The sequence below is a fragment of the Takifugu flavidus genome, chromosome 9 (genome assembly GCF_003711565.1).
Source record: "Takifugu flavidus isolate HTHZ2018 chromosome 9, ASM371156v2, whole genome shotgun sequence".
Taxonomy (NCBI): domain Eukaryota; kingdom Metazoa; phylum Chordata; class Actinopteri; order Tetraodontiformes; family Tetraodontidae; genus Takifugu; species Takifugu flavidus.
In genome coordinates this window covers 4243354-4259166 of record NC_079528.1, presented here as the reverse complement: position 1 = coordinate 4259166, position 15813 = coordinate 4243354, and the positions used below count along the sequence as shown (strand labels likewise).

The window sequence follows — 15813 nt, the reverse complement described above, 5'->3', positions numbered from 1 at the left end:
CTTCATTAATCACGCGTCTCATTGGCGAGCTTTCTGATTTGGCACTGAGACAGATGAAGATGAACTCGGCAATATATTTCTCATCATGGCGCAGCCCTCGCAAAAATATTAATAGCATCTTTTCAGCTGCGCATGAATCTCATTTTTAATGTTTTATTTGCCGGCCGCGGAATTTTAGGAGCACGGAAGCAGATAAACATGGCTGCCGTGGCAACAGCAAAGGGCAAAATTGTAATATACTGCAGATGCAAGAGCCTTTATTCTGCTCCCATCAGGCATCTCGGAGCAGTAATTCTCACTGTAGTCTCTCTGTGCAGGATGTACGAGGTGCTGGGACAGTGTATGAACACAAAAGAGGCTTCTTGTTTTAAGCAAGAAGTCGTTTCACACATTTTTCTATATTCCTTTGATTTTTTTTTTCTTTAACAAATGATGACTGCTTTGATGTAGTGGCACAAGTGGCGGCTAATTAGCCTGTTAGCCTCGTAGGTGTTTATATTTTAGAAAATGAGACAGGAGCAGCATTTGGTTTAACTTTGACGGTAAAAAGAACTGAAGGATGGCGAGACTCACTTCAGCTCTGCTGCCGTTGCAGGTGTACGACCATCGCTACAAAGCCGTCGTGGACGGCGTGGAAACGGACAGCATGATGGAGATCGACCCGAGTCACCGCGTCGTGACTTTCCGAATGGGGAACGGAAGCAAGGAGATTCTGGAAGTGCACGACTTTAAAAACGCAAGTAGCCTTTCTCAGAAACACTTTGGTCGTGCCAGAGACGGCGGCGGCGTTCACGTCGTGACCTTTTCACACAGTTGCTCAAATCCAGCCTTTGTCTTTTTGACTCTGCAAAACAGTGTTATCTGACAGAGGTCACACCCCTGCACGGGGGGGCGAACGCTCTTTTTCCACCATTTCCTGTGAAATGCCACTTTACACGGCCGTGCCGCACACACCTCGGCTCGGTGGGGGGGTTGGGGGGGGGGGACCTGAAGCGCCATTTTTGTGCCTGTGAATCTGGGATGTAGCAGATGGGAAGCGAGTCCAGTGCTGGAAAACGTTAACCTCTGCAATCAACCTCATCCCAGAATACACACTTGTGTCCCCCCACCCCACCCCCCACCCCCAGTCCTTTCAGGGGAGTGCATTCCCAGAAGAGCCATGTGTTATTCAGCGCTTCATGGGAACATTTGGGAACAAGCGAGTGATCAGGGTAATCCAAACCCTACTGTGGGGAGGCTAAACGAGAAGAAAACACAAATAAATAAAGCAGGACAGATCGGAAGCTGTGCACTCGTATTAGGAGACATTTTGCTAATGCATAGAAAGAGAGAACGTGTGTTATTACACATGAAAATCTGTCTTATTACACTGATGAACCAGGCTCCATCAAGGCTCCGGCCTGTGGAGGAGATGAGGGAACAGGAGGGAAAAGCCTCAGAAGTGTCCTGGCGAAGAACAACCAGGGCTACTTTGTTTTTCACAAAGAAGTAAATTCAGCTGAATATTCCTGACAGGGAAACAAAAGGAAGCATGCAGGAATATCGGGCACCTGATTGGTTTCTTGAGTGTTGCCCCCCCACACACGAGGTCAACGAACTAAAGTTGGTTAAAGTCGGACGATTTCACTTTTGAAAACAGAAAAGAGTTACAGCATCTTGGAGCATGCGAATATTTTCCATGAAAGCTAAATCACTTCTTCTGACTTCCAGGCATCCGGGTTCTGTAAAACCACACGAGTCATTTATTAGAGCCGGCACCAGCAAACAGAAGCTCTCAGAAGCTTCTAGCTTCTTAGCAATTAGCTTGCAGAGGTGCAAAAGCTGCTTATCGATTATGGTTCAGGACTTGCGGTCTGCTAAAGCAATTTATTTGTTTTGTGTGTGTCTGCAGGACATACACGTTTAAAAAAAAAAAAAGTGGTGTTTTTGTATTTTGGGAATACTGCGCTGACTTCCAAATGGAATTTTATTTAAAACCACTTCTGGCTTCGGTACAAACTCACCTCAGATTCCTCCCAAAATTCAGCACGCGTGTACTGAAATGTTGACACCGCCCGTGAGTATTAGACATGAAGCACGCTATGATCACCATCGACTAGCTTAGCATTTTTAATTAAATCGACACCGCGTTTGCGTTTCTCGTCCCGGCGCGCTGATACGTCTGTCTTCATTTTCTGTCTGACCGACCGCGGTAACCGTCGCATCTCATGGCGCCGTCGCCCATTCCCCATCAGATCCAAATTAAATGGCGGCTGGTTTATGCTAAAGCCCATCATAAACATGCGCTCTTGTGTCCCCGATTGTTATTGACCCCCCCCCCCAATCTTTTGTGCTCCTGGACGGATTTGCATGCAGTAAATTGTGACAGGCGCCACTTGGTATCGCGTCTTGGGGGTCAAAATCGTGCTCGACGTCTGCACGTTCCCAGTGTTGCTCTAATTAAACTGAGATTAAATCAAGTCCATTTTCATGCTTCCATTCACTCAAACTTAGGCCCGTGGCAGACGCAGATCCCTGTTCTGGTCTGCTCCAACACGGCCCGCTAAACGAGCTGCTCCCCGAAGACAATGGGTCCCATTCAGTCTGAAGGGCTGAAAGACGTTCCGGCTTATTTCGGATGATCTTAGATTATCGCGGGATGGCGGCGAGAGAGCTTCCGCGGATCTTCCCTGCCTGTCGAGGCTGCGAGTGTTGAAGGGCTGAACGGAGCCACAGCCGGCGGATCATCGCTCGGCCTGAAGAGCGACTGATTAAGAGTGAAACACCTGATTCTCAGCCACGTCAGACAAATCCTGCTCTTGCATGTCAAACCGCCGCTGTTTTCTTTCATTTTTTTTGCCGTGGAAACGATAGCTGCGTGGTGAAAGCCAGAAATGAACATTAAATCATTTATTAAGTGGAGGGAGAGGTTCTAAACACACCTCCTTCTTGACTCATTAGTTTTTAACTTCTTTCAGACGCTTTGATTTTCAGAGGGAAAAGGCTTTTAAACGCTCGCCCCGGTGCTTTTGGGATATCGTTTCTGAAGCTCGCTTCTTTTCTCCTTTCAAAGGGAATCACTGGGATCCGCTTCGCCGAACATCAGAGGTGCTACATCCGGACCCAAACTCGGAGCCTACCCACGGCGGCAGAGGCGGCTGCCGAGGATGCTGTGCTGCCGGTACGCCTCGCCCCCCCCCCTCCCTCGGCCCGTCACACCCCCTTGTCCCGTGCTGGCTTTCATGAACACTGCAGATAACCAAAGTGGGGCGAGCACAAGTCCTCAGCCCGTCTATCTCGCCCCATCTCCCTCTCAGTGAAGAATTAACCGGGGTTTGTGATGTCTGCGAAGCCGTCAGAAAGTTACCCACAAGCCCGCAGCCTCTTTGTGGCTCACATCAAATGGTGTTTGCTGTCAATCTTGGGCCAATATTAATTTTTAATCATCTCCTCCAAAGCTCTATCCAAATAGCCCGAAGCAGCATGGGTGCTCGAGAGGTCTTAGAGGGAGAGGTAAGCCATTAAAATAGTATTTTTAAAGAGATGAATTCTTTGAAAAATTCACCAGCCCCGACTCGAAGTTTGTAGTTTTTCTTCCTCGAGTTGCATGTGAACTTCAGTGGAAGCGGTGGAAGAGATTCAATCAATCAAAATCCCCAATTTCTCAGTGTCACAGTGTGCGATTCACTGAGTGGGCTGCGTGTTCAAAGAGAAAATCCCTCTCTTTCAAACGTCTCTTCTTGCTTGTGTGCGCTCATTTACATTTCACATTGTAGCTGGGAAGGAGTACAGTAGCTGGCGAATATCTGAAGCTCGCCGCTCGTGGCTTCATTTTAAAACACAGAATAAGCCAATTATAAGTCCACGCTAAGCCAGTTCATTTGAATGAGCAGAGCGGGAGTTGCTACCCCCCCCAAAAAACCAAACATTGTTATGTTCTCCCCCCCATCTTCTGAGTGTTTGATCCAAATGTACCCACATTAATTGCCAAAGCAACACCATAAAGTCTAGTTGTCTTCATTTGCTGCTCCAAAGTGAGGCCAGTGAAGCAACAAGGACACTGGAAGGTCCTGCCGGGCCCAGTTCAGTTGTAAAGTGGCTGTTATCTGACCTGGCCTCAGCATAGTTTGTCCTCAGACAGCACCCATCCATCCTCACTCAGTATCCACACACCTGTGGCGACTGAAAAAAGCAGCGTCATTGCATCGGCACTAAATGTTCCTAGCTTAAGCGGCCGCGAGCGTTTGGGGGGAACGGCTGAGATCGGCGGGCTTCGGAGTGCATCTGGGAAAAAGGGGGTGGGGGGAAAAAACAAGGGTAGAAATTGTGGGGATAAACTGCAAGAGGCTGATAAGCAAACGTGGCCCCTGTGAGGGAGAACCAGGTGACAAACATGAGTTGTTTGCCAGGATTTGTCCCCTCCCTTTTTCAATTTGCCTTCTCTGTGAAATGTTTCAGGAGAAATCCCCACGCTTCAATCCAGTTCCCCTAGTCTGACAGAAACACAGCCGCCCGACTCCCTCGCATCCCATAACATTGTCTACGGCTGCGTCCTGCTCCATTAAACAGCTACTTAATATGGATGACCAAAGCTTGCCCAGAGACCCAAAACCTCCCACTTAGACATTAACTGCAAACAGAAAAGCAGGGCCCCCGAGGACGAACGCTGCAGCCGAGGCTGTGACCACATCCCAGTCTGGAAGCACTCGACGCCGGCTGCTTTCCCTCATATTCATCTGCATTGTGACTGGAGGTACAAGAATATACTTTCTTTACAGTTTGCCTCATTTCCTGATCCAGGTAGATCCTTTTGTGAGTGCAGAAATGATCACATTCTGCTAATTGGCTTAGCTCAAACCCTTGCTGTGAAGGGGGAGTATCAGCCTCCGCTGTCCAAGTCAGAAAAACTTTTTAATCAACCTCTTTTTTGTAGTTTTTGCTTCTAATTGAGTCGAACAACAAAACACCTCTTTCACCAAGAGCGAGTATGCATGAACTTTTTGTTCTTTTGGTTTGGCTGGTGCTGTTTATAGCTAATAGCAAAGAGGAAAATGGCACATCCCATCAAAAACAAAGATTTGGGTGGCTAATAATTGAAATGTTAATCAACAATTTACTAATTAACTTATTGACTAGTTTTATTAATACCAAAACATTTTTTGATTTTATTTCTCCACACTTTTATCTGAAAAACAATTGAAAATAAAGGTAAAAAAAATAGTAACTCGCTAGCTGAGCAACAAATATTTGGACCTCAGATTGTAGCTTATGGTGAGCACAAATTTTCTTTATTCTAGATTCTCAGACTGTCTTTTTCTTCAAAGGTCAACGCTGTTTGCCTCTAATGTCACTGGCATAAATTTGCATGTCAAAGGTCACACAGGTTGAACTCAGTGGACAACAAAAATTGCAGAGGTTTACTTTGTACCGGCGAAGCCAACTGAGATGAATAAATTTCCACTTTGAAATCCAGCCTGAGCGGGACATTACTGCCAGCGCTCTTGCTGTGAGTTGCTCAAAAATAATTGCCAACTAAAATTCATAACCAGGTAGAGCGTATATTAACACCCCCCGCCCGTTTCATGTGCGGTGTGTCAAAGCTCTTGGGTACCTTGAGAAAATATGTGTTGATCTGAGGCAAACACAGCACCACTTGTGTTGTGATCTCCCCCCTTGGGACACTGTGGCAGAAGAGGGTAAATTCATTAACTAGTGAATAATTAAGTCGTGTACTGTAGGCAGAATGAGTGCACACACCAATAGCAAGCAACACTTAACAAATTAGTATCATTCCCAAGGTCCAACACTATTCTAAAAACATTTCTCATTATAAACTTAGCGTATTTGTCACCAGCAAACTGTGGAAAATAGCCTTCCAAATGTGTGGAAACCGCAGGATCGTAATCATGTTTGTGCTTGTCAAATGGCATTTAGAAATCTGTGCCCCATGCTAAAACACTGACCTTTACCACTTCCCCCCCCAGGCCCCGTGCAAAGAGTTATAGAAGGTGCTTTTTAAACTGCAAAGCCCAAGTCGTGTTGCTAGCCCCCATGTCATGACCTCCATTTACTTTCCCAGAGAAGACTCACTGGGCCTCAGTGGTGAAGATTTCCAATTAGAGAGGCCCGTCTGTGTTCTTTCAAGCTACATTTTAATTTCTGCTGCTGCATGAAAACAGCAAGTGCACAATATCCGTGCTTGAAGGTTAGCATTAGCCTAGCAGCCTGGGCCTGCCTGATTTGAAAATCATCACTTCAACATTCCCAGGTGCTTGTTTTATTGAACTCTATTTTAGTTTTCCGGAGGTTAAAACAATGGGTTGCGGAGTGGTTTTCAGGAACAAAATGCCCTTCGATTTGCGTCAAATCAGGTTTAATTATTGCTGTGAACGTCAGGGCCGTTCGGAATCACATGGGGATCATTTCTGCGGTTCATTTCCTGCACATAGACGACTGCTCACTTAGAATGTGGTTATAAAAGGACCCTGACTGTTCACTACTACTATTTAAGGTAATTAGCAGAGTGTTGTTTTCTATTGTTTCCTTGTTACTGTTATATCTTCCTACACGGATCAGAGAAGGCAAATTTCAAAGAAATAAAAAAGTAACTGAAGCGTCTTTCCCCATTACGTGTCAGAGAATGACAAACAAGAGGCGTTGTGGGAACCCTCGTCCTGGGGTGAATGCGAGGGAGGGAGGGGGGCACCTCAGCATAAATGACTCTTGCTCCCTCTATAGCCCCAGGATTCTACGTCAAGCTTAACTAATGTGCAATTAAGCTTTATACTGGGAGAAAATCACCTTGCCAAAGCATTTGTCAAGTGAACTGCTTTTCTGTGCTAGGACGCTAATTAACAAGGGGATGGAAACGAAGTGGGGGGGGGGGGGGTTTGTATTTATTTACATATACAGCAAGAAAATAAATATGTCGACAGTTAGGAGGGAGCATTACCAGATCCATTTCATACGTCTCTATTAGACAGTGCTGACATGTAATCCCTATCATTAGGCAATAATAGTTTACTTTACAGCTCATGAACTACAGTATCAACAAATTAGACCCACTGATAATGCCGGATGCCAAGCCAAGCATTCTGGCAGTGGGGGTGAGAACAAGGGCGGGTGGTGGGGAGGGGGTGGGGGGGGGGGGGGCGACGCTTTATTGTGTCTGTCACGTTAAACGATATTGCAGCCGCACTCAGAGTAATGAAGACCACTTCTAAAGTCATTTAAAAGTCAAATCATCACTGTCTGTGAATTCCAATGATGTATAATAGAACGCCAGCGGGCGAGAGAGAGAGTAAGAGAGAGAGAGAGAGGAGAGTCGTGATAGTGGGAGGCAGGAGGAAGGAAGTTGCTGCCCTGTCAGTGCTGAGAGATAAAACAATGAGTCTGGAGCTGCTTCCTTCTCGGGGGAGGTGAGTGCATATGCAGGAGGCAGCGTGTGGGGTCCCGGACTGTCGCAGGTACTGGCGCCGTCCGTGTTTTCCGTTGATTCATGCCGCATGCATGTGTGTTTTCCCTGCAGCTGGAAGAGGCCAAGTCTGTGGACACCAAGGTGGACGAGTCCCAAGTGTGGGTTCCTGCTGAGGAACCTGTTATTAACTCCGCCTTCCTCTTTGATTCCAAGATCTGGGAGGTTTGCCAGGAGCTGCCCGTCCACTGGATTCATCCTGCCCCTCTAAGCGGTGAGGGCAGGGGCACCGCTGGCTCTATTAGCACTCTTGATGCAGGGACATTCCCACAGGCCCTACAAAGGTTCCCTCTGAGCCTTTGGCCTTGTTCTGGCCAATTTATGTGCCCTTCTTGGTGTCACTTTATATAAAATCAACAATTTTCTGTCTTAAAAATAGCAGAAATCAAAATGGAGCAAAGTTAGGGCGTCTGGTCCTGCTTAAGGTTTCTTCCTGTTGCCTGAAACGTCTCGCTCCGGGTCAGGCTGCATTAAATCTCAGTTAAGCCGGAGGTAAAATGACCTATTTTCTATTTTCCGTATCAAAGCAGAGGCTGATGTGGGAAACGTAGACGCGCCTGACGCAGAGGGCACAGGTCAGCGCGTCAAACGCGACGCCCAGGAGCACGACCGCGTCAACGACTATGTGAGTATAAAACATGGCGGGAGGCGGCGGAGCGGGCTCCAGCCGCTCCAGCACTTTCTGCATATAAATCGCCGGCTAATTGATGTTAAAACTGACTTTGTGCACCGGAGGGCAGAGCAATTGCTCTATATATCTGTTTAAGTAAGGACAGTTCATTGAAGACTCCCTTAATGTCTCCCCATTAATTGAGAGGAATATCCAAGCTTTTTAAAGGCAGGAACTCCTGCCCGGCGGCCCCGATGGCACCGGCATACTCTCAAGGTCAGACGCTGCTGCACGGATGAATTCTATTTATTAAATGAGTTAATTATCAAAGTGTACAAAATAAATTAAAAGGCCGAGCGGCCGGGTTCGGTGTGCAGCATGTAAACTGCTGTATGCTTAGTTATCTCTAAAGGGAAGACATTTTAAAGTGGAATCTGCCGCCCCAACGACCAATAAAACCAAACTGGAGGATAATGAGTGGGGCCCCGTCCTCGGCTCTGAGAAAAGGTGAGGAGACACGCAGGGAAATGAGGCGCCCTGTTAAGCTGACATTTATCAGCCTCGTCCCAGAAACACCTCCTGCCCGTCTCCTCAGACACCCCCCACACACACACACACTTCCCTCGTACCGTGGCTGGAGTTGCAGGGGCAATTAAAACATACCACCGGATGAAAACGTCAACCCTTCCTTTTGAAACGTTTCGACTTCATCAGCCGAGTTATGCACACCGCCGCGATCCATCCCAGCAGCCCGGCCCAGCTCTGTTTGTGGGTCTGCCGATAACAAAGGCCTTTGTGGCCGAGCACAGGCCAGGCACCGGGCTGTAATTGGGAGTTTGAACTCCAAACGCCAGACGAACCTCGTGCACACAGTCATCGCACCTGCAGTCCCCGTCGGCTGCTTTTCCCCTGCGGCGGCCCTTCATCTGTCACACGCAAGCACCTCCAAACGTGCCTTCGTTTAATTCACTTTCCACACGTCTGAATTTCCGCGCGCGTAAAAGCGGGATAATCGTTTAAGGCCTTGTGACGGCGGCTGGCAGATATATGAACGTGACCTTTGCCGCCGCCGCGGTGTCAGAGCGTGCATCAGAGGCGGCCCTGGAAACCTCAGGCTGAATAACAACCATCTGACAGTGCTGAAGGGGACGGCACCACCGCCCTTGACCCAGGAACCAAGGATGGTTGTGTGAAGTGAGCCGAAGCAAACCGACACAGGCTGGCTGTCTGAACAGACCTGCCGCGGCCGCTCTCCGAGCTCAACTTTGCCTTAGAGTCAACGCCAGGGTCAGGAGGATGGTGAAAATGAAAAGCTAAAGCTCCTTATCGCCGAGCTAAACTGGGAGCTTTACAGGGCGATCAACCAGTTCAGTGACATGAATTCATTGTAACGGAGCGAGATGAGGATCTCTCATCTGGACCAGGCACGATGCGCCAATAATCGCCCCCAGAATACCAAGCAAGACGTGAAAGGAAACATTTTATTGCTTCTGTTTTGATGCCAGCATCAAAGTTCTGAGGCTTTGATGAGATTTAAATACACACTCAGGCATGTGGCATGTGCGTCGTGCTCATGAAGGGCGTCGATCAGCGCCTGTGAAATAACACCGAGCGTGGAGATTAGATGAGTCGTGCTTTGATTCATTATGTCTTATTGAATGACTGACACAGTTTTCTACTCTGCAAACTCATTCATATCCTGTGTGCGTACGTGTGTGTGTGTGTGTGTGTGTGTGTGTGTGTGTGTGTGTGTGTGTGATAGAATCCCGAATGCGTGGTGAAATCAGATGCAACGCAAAGTTAATGGCTTTTACCCTTCATTAATGCTGCTTGTTTTTGAGTGACTGCCTCAGATTTCCCAAGGTGAACCATTGTTATCACCACGGCAACCCACCGGAGACGGCACCTCAAAGCCGGTGTGATTAATACGTAGCCCTGCTTTTAAAGAATGGCTCTGATTAATTGTCTTTAAGCTACAATGATGCCCATTGGCTGTTTATTTTGATAAATCGGCATCATTTGAATAAAATATTTTCCTCATTTTCCGAGCCGGAGCTCCGGATTGGGCTCGTTCCCGGTTTGGGCTGCGATCAGCAGATAGTATTATCATTGGTGCATTGACAGCCTTCGTGTTGTTCCCGTAACAGATAGTTGCCTGGAAGTTGATGACCTGAGACTTAGACGGGGGGAAAGAAATCATTAAAAGTATATCTGCATGCGTCATAGACAACAATGATGCAAAGCTGCATTTGATACCATCTGGTGCAGCCTTGCTGTGTGGTTTAGGAACACCTCGCAAGTGTGCCATGTTGCCCACTTTCTCTTCGGAGCAACAACTCTCTTTGTTAAATCTGCTCTCTTTATTCAGAGGAGAAAAGTAACTGCTATGGTGGAATTTGGAGAATTCATTTTTAAATCCCACAAAAATGCAATATTTGTCAGGAATCTGTTTCTATAGGTTGTTTTTGTGCCTGAGCATCCTGAGTTATTAGAGCAGTTTTAACTATGTAGACACAATGATGCATCTCAACTTCTTAGCTTTAGGACCGTCACTGCAGCTGTAATGCAAAAACCTTCATACCTACCTTTTTTTAAAAAGTAGAAATATGATTAATGAAATTGGGGGGGTCTAAATGGCCAAATCCACCTATCGAATAGGTCTCAATTTATCTTGCATCCATGATGGAAAGGACCAATTTAGAATGCTTTAAAAGTCGGCGTTAATGGAAGTGATTCACTTCTTTGTGTAAATAAGGGACTGAGCAGGGACACCAGCTACTGGTCTGGACTGTTTCTTATCAAATTGCAAATGTTAAATGAAATGTTTGAGGCATTTCTAATAAAATTATAGATCATTTCTACTCATTGTTATGTATGGAGTTCCTCAGAGGTTGATTTAAGGACTGTTGTTGTTTTCTCCATACATGCAGCCCTTAATGTCCAGTAGATTTATTGTGGGAGGGAACTGGATGAACTTAATGTCACTGCATGTCCTGTCCTAAACAAGAACACGGCAGCTGTTCGTGTTTTTTGCTCACTGAATGTAGCCGAGTCATCTTGGGCCCATTTTGAAGAATTCAACCGGATTTCGCTGCCCATGAAGTCATCAAGTTTGCAATCTGGGCAGTTTAACGAGACAGCGCCAGAGTGTCTCGGGGGATTCATTTATGAAAAGAGATTGAAACGTGGTCAAACGTGTGCTGAGGACATCTGCGAGCCGGGTTAAGTGGCACTTCTCCCATTCGGAGCTGCTCAGGATCAAAGCGACGGTACTCGGTCCCCTACAAGTCTGCATGAACCAACCAGCACAATGGGAGGGAAAAAAATCCAAGGGCCATTAATTCTGGCCAATTTACCTTACGTTTGGGTTTCATTTGGCCCCTCCATAAATTTCCAGACAGCAGGCAAGAGCAAATGAAAGAAGCCTTGTTAGACGATCATTACTCTGCTAATTGCTTTAGGAATGTGCCGTGCACTTAAAGTCAAGGTCAGGGGGAGGGCGCCAAGACACGGGCCGCTCTAATTTGAGTGCTCTATTGGAGGAGGGGCTGCCATTTTGGTACAGAGTGTGTGCTTCGGTCGAGGGAGTTAAGAGGTTAGAGATGAAAGAAAGACTGTAATTATGCAGCTAACTGCCAACATTGGAGTCGCTTTGATTGAAAATAGCAACGGCAGACAGGCTGCAAAGGCTGGATTGAGAGCTGCACATCCAGCAGCCACCCTGCCTATAATGGAAAGGTCAAGGTCGAGGTATTATATCATGTTTTATTCTCCCGCAGCTTAAACCAAGCCCCCTTTGCTATCTTGGTCTCTTTGTCACAGTCATGCAGCACGCCACAACTTTGCATTTCAGGGGCCGCTGTTTATGTCTGTCGTTTGGAGTTTACATTTGTTCTGCTGACCTACAAGCAAAGCAAGCTCATCAATTCCCATCATCCACCTCCTGCTGTTCCTCATCCTGCGCCCTTGCCTTCAGGAGGACTAGCATTTGTCACGTGCATGATTGTAACCCTGTCCAATTCCCTGTCCTCCGCAGAGAGAGGTTGGAATCGAGCTGGACAGACGTCTGGATGAGCGCGGCTACTGCTGCCAGGACTGTCGGCGTGGCACCCGCTACTGCCGCCGCTACTACGAGCCCCTGGGTGGCTTCCACCCTTGGCCATACTACTACCAAGGAGGGCGAGTCATTTGTCAGATTGTCATGCCGTGCAACTGGTGGGTCGCACGTATGCTGGGCAGGGTTTGAGGAGCACTGCCTGGGATTTAAACTGTCATTATCGGCACAAATTATGCTTTGATATATATTTTCCAACCAGATGTGAGAACAAAGCAGTTAACTGCCAACATCTATTAGTCAAACGGAAAGTTAGCCCAGTGGGATTTAGTCAAACTAAGTGGCATTTAAAAGGGTTTGATTTTTGTTTTAAATAGCTTTTTGAGCCTTTGGTCATTTATGCTGTCATTCTTTTTTCTTTTTCTTTTTTAGCTTATCTACTCATTTACTGGCCCTTCTATGTTAAACAGAAGAGAGAACCAATGACGTTACCAAAGGCTAAAAAGTATTTTTAATGCTTTCTAAATACTTGTTGTACGAATACTGTAATGCATGGAAATGTATGGATATGTGCACAGTGCACTGATCTTTTGGTGCAATCACAGTAGTTTCATCAATAAAAAAAATGTTTTGTTCCATTTATTTATTTTTTTATGTTCCAGTGGGGGTGAGCAATTAATTGATCCTGAACTTGGGTGATTTCAAAGGTGTCATGGATGGGACTTTGACATTTGTTGAACTGTCAATGAACCGTGTAAATCAAACAAAATAGAACGACTTCGTTCATTTAATTACATTTAAAACTTTATTCGTGGACGCGGGGAAGTCAACCGCTCGTGTTGTGACCCGGAAGTATTACCCTCGACCCGGAAGTATTTTATGTCACCCATCGCTTATATGCTCGTTCGAATTTGAGTCTTAGAAGAAACGATTGAGGATTATTGCATTTGCTTTCATCTGTTAATCAAACCCTCGGCTGTCTTTTGTGATGCTGTTACCATGGCGCTGCCCTCAGCTCTTCCCCCTGTTGTTGCCGCGGCCCCTCAAAAGCGCCGCTGTTCAAACACTTTCCTCGCCGATGTGATTTAAATCTGCATCGGCGCGTCTCAATCTGCCGAGCTGAAATAACTCATCCGCAGCCAGGGAGGATAAGCAAGTGAAATCAGATCTTGTAATTGATGTTCCATCGCCGGAATAACAAGGTGCTTAAATGCCCATGAGTATTCCAGCTATGCGCGATATTCAGAACTTAAACACAAACAGAGAAACGCAGGGCTGTTGTTGTCATGCTCCGCATTGAAACCTTGCATGTTTCTGCCTCTTCATTTCCCCCCTAATTAATGTTTCATTGTATGAGTAATGCGAGTCGTCCCATCATATGAAAGAAGATGAATTCTTTTCTTTTTTTTTTTCTAAAATAAAGACTGAACACCTTGGGGTGTTTGTGTAGGCTGATTCATGCAGCCTAAATGCAGAAGACATTCCTTTATTCTCCATTAGACCCTGAGCTCATTAGTAGATGCGTTTCTATCAAAAGTTGATGAGAAAAGGTTTGTTTGATAAGCTTAGATATTGCTGTACCTTAGCTGGCGTTGACTCATGTTGGCTAGGCGTGATAATAATGTCAGAGCTATCAATAAAATGTTGGCAGTTGGGGGAATTTAGCTGTAAAAAAAGGGCGAAGCATCACTTGACATAAATGTTTTATGGATGTGCTCCTGAATGCAGTTTAGGGTACAACCAAATTGTTATTTTTAAATCAATAATGTCAATAGCCCAAAGCTACATGTCAGATTTTAAAAATAAATAAATAAAAAAGTGGCAGAAGGTAACAAATGGAATAATTGCAAACATATTTCAGATAAACTGACAAGTACACCGCAACGCCTCCGAGGCGTCTCTGAAAAGTTCATAAAATCCGTGTTTATATAATTCATTTCTCAATATTTGCTCCCCACATCGGTCGAGTCTTCATTAAAACAGATGCATTCTGCAAGCTGTTGCTGCTGGGAAACGGTGCAAAGCGGGTTTTTTCCTTCTCCTCCCTAAGATGCTGTTAGTTGTCGATCTGGCGAGGTCTCTGTGGACTCCGAGGACTCTTTTGTGAAGTCGTGAGAGTAAATTGCCGTGGAAGCCCTGAGAGCCGCTCTGAATGGGATGGTTCACCCTGACTGGAGAGGCTGATACAGATATTACAGCTGGCTCCCTTGGAGCTCCGGGTGCCTGTTGGGACAGGAAAAAGTCTAATAGCCAGCATGAAAGTCAAACTTTAAAGTACAGATGTCTCTGCGTTTAAAAAATTATGGAGGATGATGGCACCAGAGATGGACCGTGGTGGTGAAACAGTCCAGCCAAGGGTCTGGATCTGAAGGGCAAATCCCCAGAGCATCATTGTGGGGACCCTCTGAAGCTACAGATACATGCATGCAACCCCTGAGGGTCTTAATATCATAATCGAAGGATATTTTTACCTGTTTAGAATTAAAAACCAAAAGCATTTTGACATTTAACACCCATACATCTGTAGAAAGTACAGTAAAGGCCTATGGTAGTGAAATCCTTCCTTTAAGATTAGGGACTATAATTCAATGTGAAGCCTTGGTCAGCTGTTCGCATCGAAGAAAAACATCTGGCACTTGTTTATCGCTGTTTAAGCCCACAGAGGAAACAAGATCTGCTGCTCTGCGAAAGGCTTGGATCCTGAGCATGCACCAGGTTAGTGCAGCTCAAAGCATTTCTCTTAGCAACGCTGCACCGGTGGCTGCATCCATCAGCTCACATGCAAATTAAGTCCTTTCGTTACTATCTATCATTACTCACTGGGAGCGGACGATTTTCATTTCAAATCATGGCTCTTTTATTTTGATCTATATGTTGTTCTGGGGTGAAGGACAGAGATACCAGTGCGGAACTGCTATCCAGTTTTGGATTAGACTGGAAATGCAGAGACTGCAGCTCTACTGGGAACACGTGTCACTACTGCCACCGTGTGGACGCAGGCGCGTACTGCTACGATCTGAACTCCTTAATAGTACTTTCCTCCAATTTTTATCTTTATTTGAATCCTAAATTAAGTCCACACTATCTATCTATCTATCTATCTATCTATCTATCTATCTATCTATCTATCTATCTATCTATCTATCTATCTATCTATCTATCTATCTATCTATCTATCGATAAAATAAAAACCTTAAATGTTTAAAGTAAGCCATTTAAAGCCAACCTCTGGTACAGCCTGTCAGGTTAACAAAGAGATTATAGCTGGTCATGGAGATCTTTCCTCCGTGGTGTCCAGCCAGTCTGGTGACCTGATGGTTAAATAAGCTCTCCCTGCGCTGTTCCTGCTACAGGCACAATAGTGTCAGCTGCCATCCTTCAACCGTTCCCACTGTGAGAGGCGGCCTGGCACAGCAGTAAACACTCGCACTGTGTCAGTGGCTGCAGGCGACGCAGAAATAGTCCTTCTCTCTCAGGACCCCACTCTCACTCCATCTTCAGGGTCCATGACTCACTGGCCAAAGAAAACGCAACGCCACAAGTACGCGGGGGCTCTGGATTGTTTTGGTCGTCCCTTTTTGTGGCCAATTGATGAGCGTCGGCGTGCTGAGACAGAGAAGAGGATGGCTTCTTTCTCAACACTGAGCTCCTGTAATCATCTGAGAATCCCTTTTAACGACCCTTTTATCTGCAAAA

General features: G+C 46.1%; 1 protein-coding gene across 4 annotated transcripts in view; it reads left to right on the top strand.

The window, feature by feature from the left end:
- tnmd (tenomodulin) overlaps positions 1-12759 on the top strand; it is a 33882-nt gene extending 21123 nt beyond the window's left edge. Inside the window, exons 3-8 of one of the 4 annotated variants that reach the window (XM_057042414.1) lie at positions 596-736; positions 3053-3160; positions 7508-7537; positions 7610-7667; positions 7984-8078; positions 12100-12759. In XM_057042414.1, the coding sequence (XP_056898394.1) occupies positions 596-736; positions 3053-3160; positions 7508-7537; positions 7610-7667; positions 7984-8078; positions 12100-12309 (642 nt within the window). In that variant the 3' untranslated portion in view covers positions 12310-12759. Of the gene's footprint in view, positions 1-595; positions 737-3052; positions 3161-7507; positions 7668-7980; positions 8079-12099 lie in introns of all 4 variants that reach the window. The other 3 variants (XM_057042412.1, XM_057042411.1, XM_057042410.1) reach the window with 3 other exon arrangements.
- Positions 12760-15813: the final 3054 nt, after the last annotated feature.